Source organism: Phaethon aethereus, assembly GCF_964289735.1.
Source record: "Phaethon aethereus genome assembly, chromosome: 13".
In the NCBI taxonomy this organism is placed as follows: domain Eukaryota; kingdom Metazoa; phylum Chordata; class Aves; order Phaethontiformes; family Phaethontidae; genus Phaethon; species Phaethon aethereus.
The window spans coordinates 21430838-21454266 of record NC_138589.1 but is presented as its reverse complement, the minus strand read 5'-3'; the positions used below and the strand labels follow the sequence as shown (position 1 = coordinate 21454266).

Below are 23429 nucleotides of genomic sequence, written 5' to 3'. Positions count from 1 at the left end.
GCCCCGCGCCCGGGGCTGCTCCAACGCCCCGCCGGTCCCTGCCGGTGTGTCCCCCCGCCGGCCCCGGGGCCGGTACAGGCAACCGGGAGCGACCAAGCGTTGAATGAACGGTGGGGCCGGGAGGGGCCGACTCTCCCCGGGGCTCCCCGGGGTTGCCAGCGACAGCATCACTGCAAAGAGCCTTTATTGGGTACTGCGAGCCCATCACCCCGCATCGGGGCGCCGGGGGGTGGGGGGGTGCCCTGTGGCACGTCCCATCCGTCTATCTGTCCATCCCATGGCAGGGACCCGCGTCCCGCTGCCTACCAGGAGCAGAGCACCACCTCCCGCAGCGTCCGCCAGAGCTCCTGGCTCCGGAAGGCATAGATGAGGGGGTCGACCACCGAGTTGCAGATGATGAGGATGAGGAAGAGGTTGAAGTAGCTGAAGAAGCAGGTGCAGAAAGGGTTGGTGGGGCAGGTGACGATGAGGATGAGGTGGAAGAAGAAGGGCCCCCAGCAGATGAAGAAGACGCCCAGGAGGATGGTGAGCGTGACAGCTCCCTTCAGGCTGCTGCTGCGGTAGACGGTGGGCTGCTTCTGCTGGCTGGAGATGCTGCGGAGGTGGTAGCGGGACAGGGCGAACATGTGGATGTAGAGGACCAGCATGAGGACCAGCATGAAGAGGAAGAAGCCGATGAGGCAGAGGAGGATGGCGTTGTTGCGGTAGTAAGTGATGAAGACGGTGCTGGAGATGGTGCTGGCCAGCCAGACGCTGGCCATGGTCACCACGGCCCGTTGCAGCGTCATGATGCTGTGGTAGCGCAGGGCGTAGAAGATGGTGATGTAGCGGTCCACGGCGATGACCCCCAGAAAGGAGAGGGAGGACACGACCGAGCTGCAGATGAGCATGTCGATGACGTTGTCCATGTGGCGGACGATGCTGGCGCGGATCACCAGCACGCCGTGCTCCATCAGCAGCATGAAGAGCGTCTCCACCAGGTTGCCGACGCTCACCAGCATGTCGGAGACGGCCAGGCAGCAGATGAAGTAGTACATGGGCGAGTGCAGGTTCCTGTTCTTCAGGATGGCGGCCACCACCAGCAGGTTCTCCACCAGGCTCACCAGCCCCAGCGTGAGGAAGAGCTCGTTGGGGATGTCGAGCCCCTGGCACCAGGCGCTGCCGGCCCCAGCCGTGGCGTTGCTCTGGTTGCCCTCACTGGCGTTCCAGGGCTCACGCAGCAGGCGCAGGGGGGCCAGCGTCGACATGGCCCCCACCTCAGCCCCAGGGCACCCCCGGCTGGGGGACGAGCCCCCAGGGCCCCCCAGAGCACCCACACACCCACTGAGCGCCCGGCTCGCCCCACCAGCGCCCGGCGGTGAGGCCGAGGGCACGTGAAGCAATGGGGGATGGGGCGTCCCGCCACCCGGGGACGCGCCGGGGATGCCGCGTGCCTGCCGGGACCCCTGGTGTCGCGGCCGCCCTCCTCACCAGCCCTGCCCGGTTGCCCCCGCAGCCGTGCACCCGCCGGCCCAGGGTGATGGGGAAGAAAGGGCCCTTTCTCTGCCCCACTTTAAAGCCGGTTCCCATGGCTCCTCCTCCCGAGGAGGGTGGGCACCCGCATGACGGCAGCACCCCGGCAGCCAGGGGAGCCGCCGTGGAGGCCGGGGCTGCCGGACCCCGAGCATGGCCCTGGGGAGCCCGACTGCTTGGCGTCACTACGTGCCCGAGGGTCCCACATGCCCTTGGGGAGGGGTCCACACACCTTGGGGGGCTGTGTGCCATTGGGGTCCTCTGTGCCCTGGGGGACCACGTACCTTGGGGTCCCCACGCGTGCCAGGGCCCTGTGAGCACTGGGGGGATCCCCGCACCCTGGGGGACTGCGTGTCTTGGGGGGGTCCCGTGTGCCCTGCCTGCCCTGGGGGGGTCCATGCACCTTGGGGACCCCAGCGGGACCCTCCCCACCGCAGGGGCTGAGCTGCCCCTCCCCGTCCCTGTGGTGGGGGCCAGGAGCCCCATTGCCCCCAACAGCCTCACCAGGCCCGGCCCCAGGGAAGGTGTTTTGCCATGGGGCAGGCGATGGGATCGTCAAAGGCGCGATTAAACGCGATGCCGTGCCCGTGCCCCGGCAAAGCCCGGTGCCGGAGGGAGCCCGGGCAGGCTGGGGGACACGGGACCCATCTGACCATCATGTGCCTTTGGTTGGTGTTGATGCCTGGAGCCGCTCTGCTGCCAAAGAGCCATTCACGGCTGCATGAAAGGGCCGATCCCGTGGTCCTTCCCACCGGCCGCTTCCGCTCCTTCCCGCGAGGTGCCGGGAGCCCTTCCTCGCGGCACAGAGCACTCCACGGCTCCGGCATGGGTGATGCGCTGGGAATGGGGTCCCGGGCTGTCATGGTGCCTTGCTGACCCTGGGAGCTATGGCTGACGCGCACCGCGTGCTGAGCCACAGCTGGTGCATGCCCGGCCCCGGTGCCGGGTCAGGAACCGCACGACACCCCCAGGGAAACATAGGCCGGAGGAATCCGAACCCACAGCCACTGGCTTCCCACCCCCCCCACTTCCCGGCTGCTGCTCGGCTAAAGAGCATGCCGGTACGTGCCATGAATTTTTAACTTGATCAACAGAGCTAGAAAACGCAGAGTCGGCAAACGCAAGCGACATGAGCTCAAGGATCGGGGGCTCTTGTACCGTGGGATTTGGATGTGGCGGTAGGGAGGGGGCCCAGGGCAGGCAGGCCTGAGCCCCGGGCCCCCTCCCCACCAGCCCCCAGGGCTCCAGGCTGGGGCTGGGACGCAGGAGGAGCTGCAGAAGGGGGAAGGATTTATTCCGGGCAGCGCAGCCTGGCTCAGCGTTAGAGCCACATACACACCGTTACACAGCAGAAAAAAGAAAATAATCTTTGCGGGCAGCAAGGATGAGCTAAGGGGTTTTGAGCGCAGCTGACCTCATTCCTGGCTCTGCATCGCTTTATGTCCTGCATGGAGGTGGGGAAACAAGGGATGGGGCAGGGGGTAAAAACAAAAGCAGGGGGAATGCTTTCTGTTCCCAGCACTAACGGCTGCAGCAGAAGGAAGAGCCACTCCCCGCTCACCTCCCGTAGCGCAGGGAGAGCTGCAGCTCCCGGGGAGCCCCTGCCAGAGCGCGGCTTGTTCCTCTGCACCCGAGGGACCGCGCTGCAGCCGGGACCCCGAGCGCTTTGTCAGCAAGCTGGAAGGGCCAGCGCCATCAGGGCTTGGAGCGTAGTGTGGACGGAAGGAGGTTTCAGCCTGGGGGAGGCACAAAGGGCAGCATGGCTCAGAGCAGGGGGCAAAAAACCCTCCGGCCATTAAACACACGACCAGGAAAAGAGCAGGCAGGGGAACGGGGTGGCAAACGTGCCTGGAGGAGGCCAGAAGGCGACTAAGCTGACTTGGGGCGGAGGCCAGCTGCTGTAGATTAGCTCTGCCACGTCCAGAGATGCGAAAGGTGCCCGTGATGGCAGCCCTCGCCCTGGCCAGAGCCTGTTCCTCGCAGCGAGAGCGGGTGCCTCCGGTTTGCGTGACTTTATTGGAGTGCGACGCACGGCAGGGGGGTGATTACAGAGGGTTGGGGTGGGGGGAAAACGCGCACTCTCGGCTCAGTCCCAGTCCCCGTCGCCTTCGGGATTGTCGTCTCGGGGAGGTTCCTGAAACTGGATGTTCGCCAGCATGTCCCGCATGGCTGCCATGAGCCTGTTCACCCCCTGGTTAAGGTCCTGCCCTGCTCCAGCCTCTTCATCCCCATCGTGCCTGATATCCCCCTGCAAGAGAGCAGAGCTGGAGCGGCCAGGCAGGGAGCTGCCTGCTCCTCTGCAGCAGGCAGGGAGAGAGACAATGCTGCCTGCCAAAAAGCATCAGGCTGTTCTGCAACCTGACGTTTACACGCTGCATGTGCCAAGAGCCACTCCCTTTGCAGAAACACTGTGCAGTGGAGCACTTGTGCGTACCGACAGTGAAAGTGTGCTCTGACCCGCCTGCAGCAGCTGACTGCACATACCTGCAGGTTAAAATTTGGCAACAGCGATCGGAAGAAGAGAGATAAAGTGCTTTCGTTGGATGGATGATTCGTTCTGAAAAGCAGAAGTCACACCACGGTTAAGGGGGAGGCTTGGCACTCGACTGCTCGCTGGGGCCAAGACAGTGCAGAGCTGCTGGAGAGCCACACTGTCTGGACCAACCCACGGCCCTCTGGAGTCAGCCCCGGAGCAGGGTATCAGGGGATTCTCGGGGATTTCTGACCCCAGGAGCCAGCAGCTGGCCAGTCTCCAGGCAAGGCAGTCATTAAAAGCACTGCCAGGTCTGCTCCGAGCTTTGTCAGAGCGTAAGACACGTACGGGCTTCACCCGAACGGTCTGTGCACACCACAGCTGGCTGCGCTCAAACCTGTATTTACCCCAAAGCACCTCAGGTAAGAAACAGCCAAAATTTTTCAATGGCCTTTGCCTTAATGGCTGTGAACAGCCGCCGTCTCCAACGGTGACCACCAAGGAAGAGCGGCAGGACCAGTCCTGCCTGTACGCTCTGCCTGTCGGCGAGCACCACAGGCCAGGCTGCTCTTCCTCCAAGATGGAGGAGGACGTCAGCTCCCAGCGCCCACGCGCACCTGGGGCTGAGGGCGTGCGTGCTGGGAACAAGGGGTGGAGAAGGTACCTTTCTGGTCTGGTGTAGGAAATGATGGAGTCCAAAGGAGGTAAGGGGTCAAACCCCAGCACAGGCTGCGAGGTCACCTCCTGTGGGAGCGAGAAGAAAGCAGGGGTGAAGGCTGCGTCGCCGGCAGCAGCAAACACCGAGGCACGGAGATGGTCAGACCAGCTGGACAGCCCTTCATTTCGGGGAGCGCAATGGAGCTAGGCACCAGCAGCAGCCCGGCCTGCCCGCACATGCCCCTGTGTGCCGCCCCGGGAAGCTGTGCACACGGGGAGGACACTTCGAGGTCGGGCCGATGTTTCTTGCTGGTGGCTGGGGTTTAGGACGCGCCCAGCATGTGCAGCAGGGACATGAGTGCCATCGCGCCGCACACAGCAGCACCACCCGTGCCCCGTCAGGGCCCCTCACCAGAGGCAGAGCTGCCGTGGCCTCCTTCATCTCTGAGAGGATGACGTGCCGGTAGATATTCCTGGGTGCACTCTGGTACCGCATCTTCCTCCTAAACGAGGGAGGGGAACAGAGGATTGCAGAGAGCACACCTCAGCATAGCCAGCTTTCCATTTCTGCTTCTCCAGGTGCATCGTCAGCTTCAGCCCTGGCTCAGGGAGATGCGCCGTATCGGACAGCGCTGCCGTATGGCGAAGCCAAAGTTACTTGGCAGCTCCTGACCTCCAAAAGAGCGGAACAGCTCAGGGACACTGCACAGATCTCCCTCTCCGGCCCTGTTCCTCTGCAGGCCAACCGAGCAAAGTAACTTGGGTTTAGGACAAGACCTAATGCCTCCCTCTCCTGCTTCTCGGAGCTGGCAGGCGTGTGTAAGCACTCACCTGCCCTGCGCAGTGAACGTGCAGCCATCCCTGCCCCTCCCAGCCAGCAGCAAACCCTCCGCCCTCCTGGGCAATTTCCAGGGCATACGCGATGGCTGAGGCTGGTGGAAGCCAGCGTAGCACACACTTTCCAGTAAGCAAAAGCTACAGCTCTAAATTCATGCTTGTGCAAAGCATGGAAGAGCCTCTGCCTTCCTGGGCCCGTGGTGTAACCCTTGGCATCGGCAGCCACCATCAGATCGGCAGCTGTGGGGCTCTGAGCAAGCCCCAGAGCCGCTGCAGCGTGGGACAGAGCCGCTCTCATCCGCAGAGCCCCTCGTCCTGCTCTGCCGCCGTGTTTCAGCGCCTGTGCCTGGTATGGGAGCCGCTCACCTCTGCCTGCCGCACTCACTTGTGCTCAGACTCCTCCACCAGCGGGTCCCGGGCATCCACCATGCGCAACACCTCGTGGACGTTGGTTTCCAGCCACGCCATGACGGCTGGGTCCTTCCACAGGGAGTGAGTCCTTCCCACGTAGAGGGACGTCAGCTGGTTCAAGGCGGGAGGCTGGCTACGGGAGACAGTTGTTACTCAGGGCAGTCTCCTCCTTCCCGCCTGCAGGACCCTGTGCTGGCTGGCAAGGGCTGGTCTCTGCACTGTGCTTCGGCGTCAGAACACAAAGAGAGGAATCGCAGGCTCCCTGCTTTGCTATTTCCATCTACCTTCACCAGTTTTTCTGCCTCCGTCTATTTTTGGGATAAGCATAGCCATGAGATGAAAGTTAACGCTGCCTTGACCCGAGGGGGAGACCATTCACGTGTTTAGGAGGACCATGTGTCAGGGAAATCCAGACTGGTAAGAGACAGCCTGCCCCGAGAGCACGCACGCGTTGTTCTCTCTTACTACATGTACCGACAAGCTTCGGTATGAACTTCTGACCCATCCACATTAAGGTGAGGCAGCTCTATTAGCGTTATCTGCTGGCCATTATGGGAATCCATTATCAAAGCATCTAACAGCCTACTCAAGAAAACCAAATGTTCTCCTCCGCAGCTTTGTGACTCCATTAGCTGCCTGAGCGAGCAAAAGCCCCGCTACCAGCAAAATCGATTCCTTCTCTTTGCTGAGAACATCTCCAGGGCTTACCTTATCTGAGCATTCAGCCCGAAAAAGGAATGGGACGTGACCCTGGCGTCGGGCTGCACACTGCAGTGATCCAACAACGGCATAAGAACTGCAGGAGAAAGTCAAGACAGCTCGCTTTCAACAGCCTTGCGAGGAGCACCATGGAGTGGCTGGTCACCACTGCCAGGGCTGCAGAGAGACAGCCCCATCTGGGGGGGGCAGCACCCCACCGGGGCACCGAACGAGGACCCACACAAGGAGGATGCAAGGATGCTGCTGGGGGTTACACTGGGTTTTGAGCTCTGCGTGGATGACGAAAGCAGATCCAGAGTAAATGAAAAAGAACAACAAACTTTTTTTCCCTCCGTGAAATACGGTGCATTTTTCTGTGCTTAATGCTGCCGGCCTTTGAACTTGAACAAGGGTTTTATTTCAGCCACCATTACAAGCAGCAAAAAAGATGGTTTCGGCCAACACAAACTAAACCTCTGTTTGCGAGCTGGTTATTCCTGCCTATGAAGGCACACCCTCCCTGGCACGCTGTGTCCCCTCTGGGCCCAAGGGGCTGTGTATCTCCTTTCATGGACAGCAGCACCAACTGGATGAAAGCAAGAGTGATGGGCGCCCATAGGGAGCGCATCTAAAGCAGACCAGTGCCTTGGAGGGAAAGCCAAGAGAGACTTGCTGTCTCTGGTCCAAGACTCTGGTTCTCACCCTCCCCCTTGCTTGCACGCCTGTGACCGTCTCTAACGAAGGGGCATCAGCTACTCCAAGGAGGGGGCACAGCAGGGAGAACGGTCGCCGATCTCCTCCGAACACGTGGAGGGCTCACGGCTGCAGGGGGCCCGACCCGGCCCTGCCGCTCTCTCACCGGCCCTGCCACGCTGTGGGGTGGGAAGGCTGAATCCCACCGCTGCCACACCAGACGCTCGGACTCTTACAGCGGTACCTGCCACCGCCGGTCTGCTCGAGCTGCGTCACCCTCTGAGTCAGGGCTCCCATCTCCCACGGACAGAGGCGAACGCCATTTGCAACCCACAGGCAAACTGCTGCCTCTGCATTCAACTGCCTGGAATCCAGCCTTCGCTCTCACAGATGAAGACAGTGACAAAGCCTACGGGGACGGACTTACCGGTGGGGACAGACTTACCGCTTGGGAACATGATCAAGGCAAGCTGGATGAGCCGGGCGGCTCTCTCCCGGGCTTGGCTTAGCTCCAGCTCCGAGCGCTCCTCCTGCTGGCTCAGGAAGAAATAGGCCAGCGGCACCGAGAAGGCAAAATTGGGGAGCTGGGACAAATTCCGGTGACTCTGCAGGATCAGAGAGACAGATTTACCGAGAAATGATGCTATGCAGAACCACCTCGATGCAGCTGGGCTGCACACAGGGTGGGGTTTCTTGCTTGCTGGATTAAGTTTCTTGCCAGCCGCTGGCTTGGTGCCCCCACAACTGAGTAAGCAATTTTGAGTTCGTACAATTGTTTGCAGGGTACCAGGATTACAAGAACAAACACCCCAGCCCTTACGGGTCGTTCCAATGATTTTGGGATGCCAGCCTGGCCGTGAGGCAGCCCTAAAAGGGCTAAGCTGGTTAGGAAAAACTGATGCTCTGTGGCCCAGCTGCCCCCTCCAGCCCAGCCCAGGTTGGGGAGAGTCCCAGGAACCAGCTCTCCCCTCCCTGCCCCTCTCTTTCCAGGGCAGCCTGTTGGCAACTCACCTCCCATTCCTGGAACATGCGTGTCAGGAAGGTGTATTCTCTAGCTCGGAGGGACAGAAAATCAATCAGCAGCAGCACACACAGTGGGTCGTTCTCTGGATCAAGGCTTCAGAGGGAGGCGAGCACGAGGGGAGGAAACAAAATCAGTGTCACAAAAGCTGAAGTAGCTGTCCTCATTTCTAAAGTCAAACAACACTAGCATCCAGAGAGCTTCCATGACTCAGCAAGCGGGGATAAAGGGAACACGATCGTTCCCGCATGGCTAGGATGAAGGTGCAACACCCTGCCCGGTCTGCATCTCTGCAGAGAGGGACCCCTCACCACCGAGGAGCGGGATCGACGGCCACAAACCAAGCAGGCTGAAGCCACTGTTCTACGGCTGCTCCGCAGAGACGTTTGAGCTCTGCTGCAACCATCAGGCAGGCCCACAGCTCAGCAGCCAAGAGCAAGGGCCTCCCAGGTCCCATCTGTTTAAGCCTCCTTCTCAACAACCGCCTCTCTCCGAAGCAGCACCACAGGTAAGAGCACATGCTCAAAACTAACGCGTGATACTGCGCCTGTAAGGAGGGGAAACAATCCCCCACTGAGCCTGGGAGCAGTAGTACCCCTCTGATTTGTTTTGTCCCACCCCGATTAGGTTTGGTGCATTGTTCGAAGTGTGTTCCCCCAAGCCTGAGACACCCTGCCCCATCCCGCAGGGAACGAGGCGCAGCCCTTGGCGGGGGCACCTACCTCAGAATCAGCTTGCAGAACTCCAGGGCCGTCCGGGGGCAGCCTCTCTTCTCCAGGAACATCAGGTGTTTGAAGAGAGCCAGGAAAAAAGCCCTGCGTGGGGAACAACAACAGATTTTAGAGGCCGGATTTGGAGAGAAGTGCCTCCTGCCACTCAAGAATGGGGACACATGGTCAGCCCCAGTTCCTCGCCCTCCAAGCATCAGTGCTGCTGAGCAGCCAGGGGGGTCCAGGGAACCCGGCCTGGTGCAGTACAGGGTGCCACAGAACCCCCATGTTCCCACTTCTTATTTTTTTTAATCTCTTTGTGCAAGTATAGGGACAACAAACCTGTGGCCTGCTCTGCAGACTGGGGATGACAAGACGCCAGAAACAAGTAAGTCCCCAAAGTCTGCATCCTGCCTCATCCCAGCCCACCCAGCCACGCAGGGACGGTGACACAGCGCGTGCATGACGCGTTCCGGGGGGAGGACTAACACCCAAATCGGGCAAGATTCAGATCAGCGTTCAGGTCACAGACAGCACGAAGCCCAGCAGCACCAGGGAATGGAAATCTGAGCAACCTCCAGGTGCAGCAGTTTGGGAGGGATGGCTTGGGTCAGCTGACTGGAAAATTCCCAGAATAAAGTCACCTTTCCCAGCCGCTGCAGAGCTGTCATTACATAAAGAGATGGGCCAGGAACAGTGCGAGTGCCAGGGACGAAGGCTGGGCAGGCAGCGCACAAGTGACCAAGCACAGTCATAAACATGCAGCAAGTGTTTTTGTCAGAAAAGCAAGCACCGTTTTGGGTTAAGGGGTAGTAATTACATGAGAAAGGCGTGACGGGGAGGAGCAGTTACTGCTCTGGTAAGAAACCCCTCCGGAAAGAGGGTGCTTTGCAAAGAAACCTCAGTGCAAGAGCCGCTGGGACCCCAACATCCATCTCAGGAGCCCCGCTGCTGCCTTGCTGAAGGACACTGCCACTGACCGCCGAGTGGCAGAGCTTGTTCCGACAGAAAGGGACATTGAAGGTCCCCCTGCCAGCGCGGATGACACAGCACACGTCGTGAATCTGGGTCTCTGTGTCCAAAGTAGGCCACGGCATGCCGCGACGGCTCTCCGGCAGACACCGGGCAGGCAGGCGTGTCGCCTACCTGTTCTCCGGCCGCCGGTAGTCCAGCCTGCAGGTCCCGCTGGTGAGACTGAAGACGGGGTGGAAGGCGCACTCCAGGCTGTACAGCGCCCGCTCTGCAGACAGCAAGGACAGTGTCAGGGCGTGCCACCACCCCGGCACGCCACGCGGCCCCACGGCTCACAAAACGGCCGTCGATTTAACCCCGAAGACATGGATAATTGAGAGCTCTGACACCCAGGAAATAAGCTTGCTCACAGCCTAGCAAGGCATAAAGCTACTTCAGAGTAAGTGGACATCGCAGATACGCAGGCAAGCGAGCCCTGGTCCCGTCTGCCGGCATTACATCAAGCGCTGGTTGTGAAAAGTAACTCTTCTGGAGGAGATCTGGGATGGAGGTTGGTACAGCTGCCTCTGCCACAACCATCTTCGCACAGGGAACCCAAAGATCCTGTCCTCACTTTGCCTCTGGCCCCTCTTATCATGCTGGAGAGCATGTGCCCCGCTTACCAAACAGCGCGTCTCAGACCCCGGAGACTGCAGCGCAGCAGTCCGAGGGGCAGCCATCCTCCAGGATGCCTCCTGCCCCCGCGCAGCCCGACGCGCTGACCCGCTACGCGCTGGGCGGAGGAAGGCAAGGCCCGCAGGGTCAGGCAGGCTCCCCGCAGAGGGCAGAGGCTTCCTGGAGGGGCCCCTCGTGCCACAGGACCTGGTAGCTACTAAATCAGACCCTCCTCCTGCAAGGGGCGTCCTACAGGTGGGACCTCCCCATGTCCTGACAATCCTTCCATTCATTTTGAAGGTGAACGTTGATGTGCTTTGCCCCAGACAAGCACGTCTGGCTCTATTTAGAAGCCTCCAGCAAAAGCTGCTGGTCTGCAGGATCACGTAAGGCCACATGCTCACAGCCCAGAGTCACAGACACGGAGCCAAACCAACCCTTCTGGTTTGCTGCTTCTCTGTCGAAACAAAACCAAAACGGAACGAAAAGCCCTTATTAATTCAGGTCAGGACATCTGCTCCTCACTTCAGCTCTTACCTATGAGGTCACGGGCCATCTCCTGATCCTCCTGCATCCGGCACACGTCGCTGAGCTGCAGAAGGGAGTCCACGTGGTACGGGTTCATCTGAAGCAGCAGCTACAGAAGAGCATGAGCTTGATTACACGATGGCACACATCATGAGTTTCTCGTGCTCTCTGCCTACGAGGCAAGCTCTGTAAGCATGGCAGGGAGACAAACACCCCAACGCTGCACATGAGAGAGAGGGGCTGTTCTTGCCCCTGGGTCTGAAGGTGAAGAAATCCTGTCCCAGGCCATCAGAGAGCCAACGCTCGGACTGAAGTGCAAGGCTGGGGACACAGCTCGTGTGAAAGGCTACAACTATGGATTAAAGGAACCTAAGACCAGTCATGCTGGGTCAGAGTAGAGGTCTGTCTTGCCCTGTCTCCCAGAGCAGATGCCTGGATAAGAGGGCACGAAGCTGGGCAAACATGACGACTCCCAGCACACCCTAAGCTGCCAACCTTTAGGGATTCTGGGACCTCCACTGTCAAAGATGACATTTATATTAACGGTGTCTCCTCCCATGAATTCGTTTCACTTACTGACCCAGGTACTTCTCCAGCACCCAGCTCTGCGATACAGAAAGCCATCACTTAAGCACGCAATGCGAAGAACCTCCTTTAACCCCAACCTGCCAGCGCCGTCCCCGCGGTGGGAGGGACAGCAGGGAGATCTCTCCCCACCCTGCGCAGGATCCGAGCCCTCGATCACCGCTTCCCTTGGGCGCCTCCCTCCCAGCGCCGTCCCAGCTGACCCAGCTTTTCCAGCACAGAGGCCATGCCAGGCCTTTGATCACCTTTGCTGTCCTCTGAATCTCTCCCAGCTCCACCATACCCTTTTGAAGGTGAGGGCCCAGAACGGCACACACTATTCAAGGCGCGGGCAGCAGGCATGATGACATTTGTGTTTTATTCTCTATCCCTTAATTTTTTTAATCCCTTGATTCTGAGCATTTGATCAGGCTTTTGCTTCCTCTGGGTACTGAGAGGACATTTTGACACAACTATTACAGTTCCAGGATCCAGCTCCTGAACAGTAATGAATTAAAAATATTTTTTTTCCAGGCTTCAGAATAGAAGTTTAACCATACCTCAAAATCCTCTGCATTCACTAATTACATTACAAATGAACTACTTTTTCCCCAAGTACCTAAAACTCACATTCAATATGAAAATGCTGAAGCTACTTCAAGTCTCCTCACAGTTTAGTTTTGGGATATTTTTCTCCAAAACTAAAAAAATACAGCTTCAAAAGCTCCGCAAGTCGTACATCTGCAGGGTGGTGGCCAGCGTGACCACCTACAGTACAAAGCCTTTATGTTCTCGACTGTCCCAGTCCAGCACCTCTGCCTTGGTGCTTCTTGCCCAATGTTTTATCCCTTCCTTCCTTGCTTTTAAGTTTCTTTCTAGTCCTCCTTTTTGGAAGAGATGGAGCACCTAGAGTCACTGTGATGGGAGAAAGTGCTCTTCACGCCCTTACAACTTCACCACTGGCAACAGCAGAGAAAACACTCACTGAAAACGACCACCAAAAAAACCACATTTTGCGTGCTGAATCCACAGCAGCAAGGCAGATCTGGGAGATCAGCCCCAGCTACGTGAAACTGGGGCTGCCACAGACAAACTGATTGGGGGTTTGAAGTACTTCTGGCATGGGCGAACTCCTGCCTGTTAGATTTTACCCTTAACATAAAATTGAAAGACTAAAGCCACAGGAATACCTTCAAACGTAGTCAGACCCACTTAAGAGGGACAGAGCCTAAAGACTAAAACGTACCATGGAAAACCTGTCCTGCTCTGCACGGCCGCGTGACACCGTTTTTGAGCTGTCCTTAGGACGCTGGCTCTCAGGTTGATCGCTGCTGCATAGGAATTACCTCGCATCGTTTAATGCGAATCCCTCAGTCCAGTCAGCAGGCGGAATTGATGAGCTGGAGAGAGCAGTGGCCATGAGCAGAGGATGGGAAAGTAAAAGGAAGTAAACTTTACTTAGTGGACAATGGCCCCTTTAAGAAACTTCTCCAGGGCACGTATCCGAGCTCATGTGGCCAGGGTTTTCAGAGCAAAAATACCTCAATTATGGTTCAGTAGGGTGCAGAGCAATTTTACTGTTGCTTATCACTACAAACTATAAATGTTACCACACAGTTTAATGAGCTTGGACACGCATGAAGAACTTTCAACACAAAGACTGTTTTGCTGAAATACCAAGAAAAGACACATTTTTCATCCATGCAAGAGTTTATGAAAAGAACAGCTGTTAGTTTAGATTCCCATTTAAAGATTGGTTTATACAGTATTTTTCCTTTCCCAGCTGAAGAGCTGAGACAAAGAAGCTTTATTCCTACCCTTTCAGCCAAACGGTCAGTTCCTGCAGGCTCCTCTTCCAGTTGGCTACCTGGCATGCTCGTGGGCAGAGCCACCGAGGCTCGGCCACCAGCAACTAGACCTCATTTGCACCAAGGTAGTCACTTCGCTTATGAATAAGGTGAAAGCGGAGCTCGGCATGCACCGCTGCCTCACTCCACGCAGGGCGGGCACAGGGCTCTACCGCTTGGAAGGAGACTGGCAAAACACAAGCACTGGGATGCGTCAGCCCACCTCCCCTGCCAGAGAAGGGAGCAGGGGGTAACAGCATGGGCAACCCAATTTTACAACATACCACAATATTGTTGGGGTCCATGGACTCTACAGCATCCAGGAACTTGAATTGCACTTGCTGGTACTCGCGATGGTGCTCAAACGTGAAGTACTGCACTCCCCTCCTGGTGTCCACCAGCTGCATGGCAATACCTAGAGGGTGCAGAGGAGACACGGGTATCGCTGCTGTCAGCCTGCGAGCACGAGTGGCGAGAGCAGCTCTTCTGCTTTCTTATCACATGGAAAGCTCATTCACATCACTGGGTCCAAATCCAGGCGTGTTTTCAGAAACTCCCAGAGAATTTCACTCCTTTCCCTCCTCAAAGCCAAAACCCACCTGAGAAACCCACTGAGTCACCATCCCCGGGGGGATTTAAAAGACGTGCAGATGTGGCACTTAGGGACATGGTTTAGTGGTGGAGTTGGCAGCGCTGGTTTTATGGCTGGACTGGATGATTTTAAGGGCCTTTTCCAAACTAAATGACTCAGTGATTCTAAACCCAGGCAGCTTGCTCTCCCCATGGATATTTCCCATTATCCAGCAAGACTGCTGTAAGAAGGGAAGCGCACATCACCTGCTACCTCCAAAAAGGGAGGAAAGAAAAAAAAGCTTAAGTGCCAAGACACAACACGACAGAGTTCTCCCTGTTGAGAAAGGAGGTATTTCCACCAGCTGATGAGCAGTTCCCTTCCTGCATCAGCCAGCGTGAAGTCTGGGCCTGGCAGCTGATGAAAGCGGCTCCGGTTTCCATGCACGGAGACTCTAGGAAAGCCAGGCTGGCAGAAGTAGCTGCCCGTGCCAAGATGGGCACGGGACTGAGGCGCCCCATCGGCTAGCGGCAGCGCGGTGCTTTGGGAGGTGGCACCGAAAGCCTCACCTGTTTTGCTGTAGCGTGGCCAGGTGTTCTTGGGAGCTGTCAGCCACGTGCTGCGGACGTACTGGCGCTGCCTTTGCCTTGGCCTGAGGAAATAAACACAGCAGGTCACAGGTTTCTCTGTACTAGCAGAATGAGGAGGGCTAAATCCAGCCAGAAAAAAGATGATTCAAGGTAATAAAAAAAAAAAAAAAAAAAAAAAAAAAAAAAAAAAAAAGAAGAAAGATCAAACTTCTTCCCCAGCTGCAGCCCTGCCACATGGAGCTTTTGCTCAGAGCTGTAACATGTTTTGCCTTCAAGACTCAACGTATCTTCGCCCAGGCTCTGCCTTACTTTAACCATTCCTCTTTAGGCCGGCCAGTGCCTCCAGCATTTCCACTTCAATAGCTTCCCTTCCCTGTTTTTATTCCTGCCAAGTTCTCAGCTGCCTCGTTGCCTCATATAACTTCCCAGGTCCAATTAAGAGAGCCCCATACCCCTCTGACTCATCTCTCTTCCCAGCAGTGCCTTCAAATGTAAACTGATTTAGTTCAAGCCATACTCACAAATGCAACCAATTTATTGTTTCAGGGCAGGAGGAATTCAGAAATCAAGGCCACTCTAAGAAAGTCACATCTCCACAGTAATGGAGTGCTGCTTCTTTCTCAAGCACTAAATATTCTTCCACAGACTCTCTCAGAGAAGGCTTCCGCTTCCACCATCACTGCTCTGAGCTTATACTCTTCTCATGTGCACATTTTTTGACCAGCTCATGAAAACAGATATTTTCTGGATAACACGGACCACAGTGCAATGGATAATTACATAGAGACCTCACATCCCAAAAGCAGTAGGTTCCCTGGGCCCCTGAAAGCAAGTGCATGAGACCCTCTGGAAAGTATTCAGGGTCCACTCTGTAAGACATCAGAGACTTTGGAATAGCAACAAGCGACAAATGATGGAGAAAGAAAAAAATCCAAGAGTCTATATTCTATGACTTTGAGTGAAAGGACTTTAGAAGGGAGTTTGACAGTAAATGAGAGGGGAAATTAGCAGAAGAAAAAGCAAATGCTAGCAAAAGCCTGGAGAAATCTTACTCTCCAGCCTCACACATACCCCAGAAAAATATTCTCCTGTCCCATCAAGCTACTGCTAAATAAGACACCCTGAACACGTCGAGGTGCCCTGGGTTCCCTGCCCAGGTGTGGCGCTGGGGGCTCAGTAAGCTGTACCAAGGGATGGACAGACACACCGACTCGGACTTTGAAAGGGTTTAATATTAAATTCTGTACTAACCTCTGATCACCAAGAACAGCACGAGCCCCAAAGTATCTCTTCAACTCGTTCTCTGGATTCAAGTTTCTGAGAAGGGCAAAACAAGAAAGAAAAGCTACCATCAATTAAAAATAGCCAAAAGTCTCACACTCAAGTCTTCCCCATCAATGCCAAGTGCTCTGTACCTTGAACTGTTCCTGGCCAAGCCCCTGAGCCGTCACACAACACACCAAAAGGAGACTAAAAGTTAATGGTCAGAACGGGAGGCTTTCAGTAAGCCCTGTTCAATCAGAGGCATGCTGCCTTCATGCTCTGCTGGGGAACACTTCTGCTGCCCTCTCCAGGGCAGCTGGGGCCTTGTTCTGGGCCGCTCCCAGGACAGCTGCCGCTCAGGAGTGCCCGTTCAGGGTACGCGTGCCCAGAAAACACGAGATACCTGCTGCTGAGTGTAGCAGTGCCAGCCTGCAATTCGGGGCAAACACCATAGTCACTGCAGGGAATCTGGCAAGGATTAAAATACATTCTTTTAATACAAAAGATCTTGTATCAAAGCATGACAACACCTACAGCTTTCTCGATCTAACATTTGGCCCGGAGAAGGGAGGCGTATCTGAGAGGGGTTTCTCCCTGCCACCCAGCGAGCAAGGCCTGAAGAGAGGGAGTGGGAAGGTTGAGATCCAGCACTGCCAACCCTCACCCACGCAGAGATTATCCAGCTCTCAGAGGTTTCGGAATAATGTTTACTTGAGCAGAGATGTCACCACCTCTAGATAAACAAACATTCCTGCCTTTACCGAAACATCCCTGAAGAGGTTGCGCTAGCGCTGCGTGCCCACCAGCCTAGACTCAGTTTTGATGCAGCGTGACTGGAGGTTTCAAAACCTGGGCTGGTAAGCTGTCCCAGCTACAAGTTTAAATGTTTCCTCCAGAAACAGAAAGAGCTGCCAGTGTCTGCACCAGCCCTGGGCTCCGAACCACGCTGGCCTCACCAGCCAGCCCATTCCCAATAGGTTTCCCAGTGCAATACAGGCCCAGATGTTACGGGTCTCCACGCTTGGCGCTTAGTCCACTTTGTTGATGGTGATGTGCAGGAAAGGTTAGACAAGTCCAACCAGCTTTCCTGGTGAAATGAGCTGCTGGCGCTGCTCAGCCCTCCGCAGAGGACAGCACATACTACTGACAGCGCCCAGTCTGAATGCAGCCGGTCACCCGGCCAGGTGAGTTTGATTGCAAAGCTTTATGCACCAGAGCTCTCAGCGGCTCTGCTGACATTCTCCTACAGAGTCACAGAGTGTTTGAGTGGAAGGCACCTCTGGAAGTTAATCTGGTCCACTCACCCTCTCAAACCAGGCCTGACAGCAGTGAATACCCATCACTGCTCAAAACCGAACACAGCTCTAAGAGCAATGGTTACAAACGGGGATGTGCACAACCATTAGCACAACCCCCTTCAAACATGGTCCAGATCACACCAGCAGGCTCCCAACTCCCTTCCTTGGGAGGGCAGATATCCCTGCCATGCCCAGGGCCAAAATCAGGAAGGAAGGAAGCACCACCTGTGCTCTACGTAGAGCAGAGGCCTGCTGTCAGCTATTATTCCGCCCTGGGTCTGCTGTGATAGCCCGTTGGTATCCTCAATCTTCTCCAGCAGGCTGTCAATGTCTTCCAGGTCGTTGTCTTCCTTAAGATAGGCACACGCAAAGACAGGGCAGTTATTACAGTGAGTCACCGCGGCACGCAGGTCACCCAGCAAAGATCATGCTTTTGGCTCGTCCCCATCTCCATGCGATACCGGTGCAGCCCCTACCACCCCATCGCCCACCTATCTCTTATCGAGGCCTCCTGCCCTCCACTCAGCATTCTGTTCCCTCGGGAATCCCACTCAGAGCCTGCCTTCCCTGCCCAACTGTCCCCAAAAGGGCTGGCTGCTCTTCCCCTCTTGTTCAAGGCATCATAGGGCTGTTGCTCTTCGCACCATCACGAGTCCAAACGTGCCAGCTGAATATATCTAGCGTAGGCAAGAGCTGGCAGGCTGTCTGCTCTTTGGTCTGCCCCTTCCCACCTAGCCTTCGCTGTGCTTTGCCTGGTTTATTTATACTACAATCCCTATGAGATCATGAAATGTCGAGGTGCTGATTTTAACCCTAAATATTTAAAGAATCAGCCTTTACCATCTCCTTGCCATGGAAACACTGTTACTGCTGTGACCCTTGTAATAAGATATCAAACACTCACATGATTTTAACCTAGCTCTAATGTACTGCACTCTCACTTTCCCCATCTTCTAACCACCCGAAGAATATATCCAACAACGCACATTCAACAGTTGTATAACATTTTTATCCCGATTTTCCTCTATTTTTCCTCCCACAAATAGCAAGTGACGCATTTCTTATGCAGCCGTTTCACATCCTCCTCATGATGTACGTGGGTGGAACACGGAATTCCATTCACGACACCCAAATAGCACTGTGAGCTTGCCTTTTCCAGCTAAATATAGCCACCCCGCGTGAAGTGGATACATGAAAAGTTTATAATGTGCTTTGCATTTAAGTGCTTGAACAAAGGTGGAATTATCTCTAGTTAGCAAATCAAACTGCCTGGTTCTGGGCATTAAGCCTCCCTAGAGCCTACAGCTGGCAGATGCCACCCTATTGCTCATTATTCTCAGACTGGGAGAGGAAACAGGCTCTTTGATCAGGTTCTGTGCCTTAGTAACTCACTCCAAGCTCCCCCAGCTGAATTCCCGGGGAGGAGGCGGCAGTCAGCTGGGACCCACACCGGAGTCACGGCTCACCCATTCAGCACTTCGGCATACTGTGGCTCAGGATGTTTAGCCAAGGATTTTCCCTGAGTGAACAGTTAAGACTCTCAAACCTTACCATAAAACTAGCTCCCACTGGAACTTCAGTTGTATTGAATTTAAGAGACCAGTGATTGTAATCCACCTAGCCTCCTAGCCTAGCTCAAGTAGATAAAGTACACTCATGCACACACATTCAACTCTTACAGTTCTAGCCACAACAAACACAGACACCAGATAAAGTTCTCACTTCAAGCATACTTCCTTAGGGGTAGGCAGCTTAGTCAGAGAGAATCATCATCCCTTTGCTCCCTTCATCACCCAGGGGATGGAGCAGTTCCCATGGGAAAAGCACTTGGCAGTGCCTTTGCCGATAACGCACTGGCAGATGCTCCTGTCAGCATTCAGCTACCAGATGTCAAACTACAGACAAAGGTGCGTGGCTGTGCACAGAGAAGGGAACGTGAACGATGGCTGGCAGCGAGAGCCCTGTATGGCTCTGCAGAGCCGGGACAGCGACCTAAGTAGGGCAAGGGAAATGTAATGAAAAAGCAAAATCCCCCACACAGTACCCCCTCCCGTGCAAAGCCTCGAAGCAGAGATGAAAGAAGATGCCGCTGCAAGGATTTGACCTCTAAGCATCTGCAGCAGAGCTTGAAGGACCACAGCCAAAAGCTGCTGTTGCCATTTTGTGATTTTAAATGGCTACAATGCAAAAAGGAGCATTTTTGCCTCAAAGTCTTTTCTGCAGCCACATCAGAGTTGCCACTTTGTCAACCCCAATGCAGAAATTAGCACAGTCACTAACTCAGAGCAAACAAAGACATACCAGAGTCTCCCCTGCTGAAGTTTTCTTCGTTTTCCTTTTCTTTTTTTTCTTTCGTGGCTTGTTACTCGACATAGGCTGCAAAGAGAAACAGAACAGCTGTCAGAGCACGCCCACAGACTTGCAGGGATGAAAGCTCCACAGGGAAGAAGAGCATTTCCCACAGGGATCAGCATGCCGGGAGGGCCCTTAAATGAAACCAATATTCATCCTTTCAAGTTTGTCAGCGAGTGGAAATTAAGACACAAGGAGAAAATGGAGGAAAGCACCTCAGGTTTACAAATGTAAGGGTTAAATCTCAGCTCACTTTCATATCAAAGTCCGAGACTACAAAGTCAGGCAAGAAACCATTTAGATATGCCAGGTGTGGAAGAAACATTTCAGCCCTCCTTTACCCTCTAGAATAAACTTTATTTCTGTCTTTCTAGCGAGCGTAACAGTTTCATCAGTCACTCCAATTTCCACAGAAACCACCACCTGCCCGAAAGCACCACGTGACACAGGCTCCTCTCACTGCCGATGCAGCTACTTCAGCGCACGCTGCTGCGTGGCACTCCCTAATCCGACAGGCACGCTGCTGTCCACACTGGCTCTTCCCCAGGGAGTAGAGAGCTAAAAAGCACATTTCCAGGATCTAAGCAGGTAGTACAGCGAGTAACAGCGTTACCAGAATGACCCCACAGCTGATTTCAAAACAAGGGGAACGTGCAGCCCCGATTCAGCTCTGTCAAATGGTGGGGAGATGCACGCCGAGGGCTCCCATGTTTCTACTGGGGAAGCTCTGAGAAAAGCTGCAGGTGCACTCTGCAGTGCTTACGCAGCAAATTCACTGGGTCAGAGCCCGCTGGAGCCACCGCTCACGCAGGGACCGATTGAGCAGAGCCCACACTGCACATCCAGAGCATTGGCAAGCCCCTGGGGTGGCTGAGGCCACCAGCACAGCTGGACCGCACACAGACAGTGGTCTTTGCTCCTCTGGCCACACCGCCTGGCACCCAAAACCCACGGGTGCACACCCCAAACGCTGAGCCCTAATGGGTTAGGCCAGAGGGCCAATCCCCCTTCGCTCCCCCCCCTTCATCTCCAGTGGGACTGGAGCTAGACTTGCAATGTCAAATTGTTAATTAAAGCGCACCTTTCCTTACATACTTCTGCAAGGAGACGTTTCTGAGCAGCTACGTACCACCGGAGGGAACCTTAACACAAAACGACAACAAAACGCTACAGAGAAGAACAAGTTCAGTGTTGAGTTTACATTGCTCGGAGCCTTCACATCATCCACACCAAAACAAACGCTCCACTGGGCACTGACCCACTAGCCCAGTCCCGTGTATGGCGCGGAGCTCAGTTAACTGTGCAGGGAAGGGAGCAGAGAAGGAATCTCCGTTTCATAATCCCAGGCTGCTTTCCCGCCCGTGGGCTTTGCTCGACTTCAGTGCTCGCGAGGACACAGCACAAGGTCTTCTCCTGGAACTTCTCCTCTGCAGCTGTAAAATCTCCCTGGATCCCAGGAACAAACTCAATCCTCATCACCAAACTGCTCATTCTCCTCTGGATCTGGAGCCCTGAGCACCTGCGTGCATCCCCTGAGGCTCACATCCTCAGCCTCTGACAAAACCCAGGCGCAAGGCAAGAGAAACACACTTGTTTGGCACCCACAAAGCTGCTCAGTGCACACAGAGATGGGGAGATAAGAAACCTTCTCTCTGCACTTCGCACAGCGACCGCGACCATAACTAGATACCTGCGCTTTAGTTACCATTTGGTCCGGCTGCTCTGCCTCCTCCCCATCTCTCTGCCCATCGCCTTCAGTCACAGCCCCTTCCTTGTTCCCTTCTGCTGCATCCCGCTCGCTGAGCCGGGCAACTGCTCGCTCCTCTCTGGACAGCGGCTCATCCTCCGGCTCCTCATTGGTGATCTGCACAAACAGACGGTCAAGCTGCAGAAATAGCTGGCGCGGGGCTGTGCTCTGCCCTCTCCTGCACCCATGGGACAGAATTCCCCAGGGATCTGATCTGTTCCACCGCAAACCGAAAAATGTCACAGAAGCAGCACAGGCCTCAGCTGCCCAACTGGCTTCTCCAGCACATGGACGGGGATGACCCCTCATTTCAAGCATGTCACCCAGCAGGCACCCAAAGAGCACTGCACCCACCAACTCACTGGAGAGGAGCATGGGGCCACGATGACCTGTTCACTGCACAGCATGGCCAGCAGAAAAAGCATGGCCATAGCTGGACTTGGATCTTCCTTGGGAAGGGCCTCCAAAACCAGTCTTGCCTATGCTCACACAGCCAAGCCTCAGGGAAGGAAAGGGAACTGCTGAGGCTGGCCAAGGTGCCCAGAGAGGAAGGACCAGCTTCTGCCACCCCAAGAACCCATCTGTGCAATCAGGGTCTGCCTGACCCCTGACCTCCAGCACCAGGATCTTGGAGGGCTCGGAAGGTGGCAGGAATGTTCCTATAACCAGTTCCACCCACTCTGTGACCACCCCATCCAGAGCCAGACCACCCAGCCCCTCCCAGGGCTCCCTCCAGCTCCCTCCAAGTTCAGCCCCAGCTGCTGCCCCCTCAAGCCCTCCCTACACCCCCGTCGCTCTCGCCTTCCTACACCCAACTGACCCCTAGCTCACACCCCCCAGGCCCTCCCAGTCACCCACCCCAACCCCCTCAGTCCCACCCTGGTCACTGACCCCAAATCGCTCCCTTCCACAAACTGTCACCTCGGTCACCCTACCCCAGCCACTGCCCCCCGCCTCACTGTCACCCCTCTCAGTCGCTGCCAGTCAGCCCCCCTGCTCCCTCCAGTCACCCCCCCAACCCCTCCCTCCGCCACTGCCCCCCGAGCCACCCCCCACAGCCAGCTACACACCCACCCTCCCAACTGCCACCCCAGCTACGACCCCTCAGGCCCCAACCTCCCCCCGGGCACCGCCACCCCTCACCAGCTCGAATCGGTTGCTGACGCCGGTGCGGGCCGGCCCGCGGCGTCCCCTCCCGCCGGCGGGTGGCGGCAGACCGTCCCGGCCGCGCTCGGGGCCGGGGTCCAGGCCCAGCTCGCCCAGGCCCGGCTCCTCCTGGCCCCGCTGCTCGCCCCGCAGCCGCCGCAGGGCCCGCCGCGACATGGAGCCCCGCGACGCACTGCGCCTGCGCGCGCCGCCCCACTGCGCATGTGCCCGAGTCTCTGACACGTCTGCGCAGACACTCCCCCCGTCCCGCCCCACTGCGCCTGCGCGGGCCTGGCCCCCGTGCCCGCCCCGCCTCATTGCGCCTGCGCGTAGGCCGACTACACCTGCGCGCCCCGCCTTCGGCGCCGCACCCACGGCCTGCGCAGGCGCACTGCGCGGCGGCCCGGGACCTGCTTCGCGCTCCGCGCCATCATCGCGTGAAATATGTCTCGGGGGGGAGCGTGGGAACGTGCACTTTCTCACGGTCCCTGTGCGGGGTCACGCCGGGGCACAGCCCGCGGACACGGGTGGGACGCGGTGGCCAGGCTGGGGGAAACCCCAGGGGACAGGTTAGGGTGGGCCTGGGGCTGGTGACACACAGCAGGGCAGGGGGACAGCTGGGGGGGGACGGGGATGCTCCCACGGGCCCTGTGTAGGGTCACGGGTGGGGCACAACCGGCGGAGAAAGCACACGATCAAGGGGGCCACGGTGGAGTGACGGGTCCCCTGCTGGGACCCCCAGCCCCAACCTGGGGGGCACTTGTGCCCCGCAGCACTCTCTGCCCCGGCTCCCCCACCCACCCACTCAGGAACAGCCACACGGCCCCAGGGGCAGCCCAGCGGGTTTATTAGCTGGAGTGGGGATGTACAGAGTGGCCATGGCA

General features: G+C 56.5%; 2 protein-coding genes across 2 annotated transcripts; both read right to left on the bottom strand.

The window, feature by feature from the left end:
* Positions 1 to 302: 302 nt before the first annotated feature.
* Positions 303 to 1247, bottom strand: MC1R (melanocortin 1 receptor; the record flags this gene model as incomplete). The annotated part of the gene is made up of 1 exon (XM_082005869.1): positions 303 to 1247. The coding sequence occupies one exon, from the start codon at positions 1245 to 1247 to the stop codon at positions 303 to 305; it is 945 nt and encodes a 314-aa protein (XP_081861995.1).
* Positions 1248 to 3554: 2307 nt separating this feature from the next.
* TCF25 (TCF25 ribosome quality control complex subunit) lies at positions 3555 to 22722 on the bottom strand (the record flags this gene model as incomplete). The annotated part of the gene is made up of 18 exons (XM_082005732.1): positions 3555 to 3760; positions 3997 to 4069; positions 4650 to 4729; positions 5055 to 5145; positions 5865 to 6023; positions 6599 to 6686; positions 7728 to 7887; positions 8294 to 8399; positions 9026 to 9118; positions 10160 to 10253; positions 11177 to 11276; positions 13863 to 13993; positions 14719 to 14801; positions 15991 to 16056; positions 17526 to 17650; positions 19602 to 19676; positions 21358 to 21516; positions 22543 to 22722. The coding sequence occupies 18 exons, from the start codon at positions 22720 to 22722 to the stop codon at positions 3599 to 3601; spliced, it is 2025 nt and encodes a 674-aa protein (XP_081861858.1). The 3' UTR covers positions 3555 to 3598.
* Between the last annotated feature and the right edge of the window lie 707 nt (positions 22723 to 23429).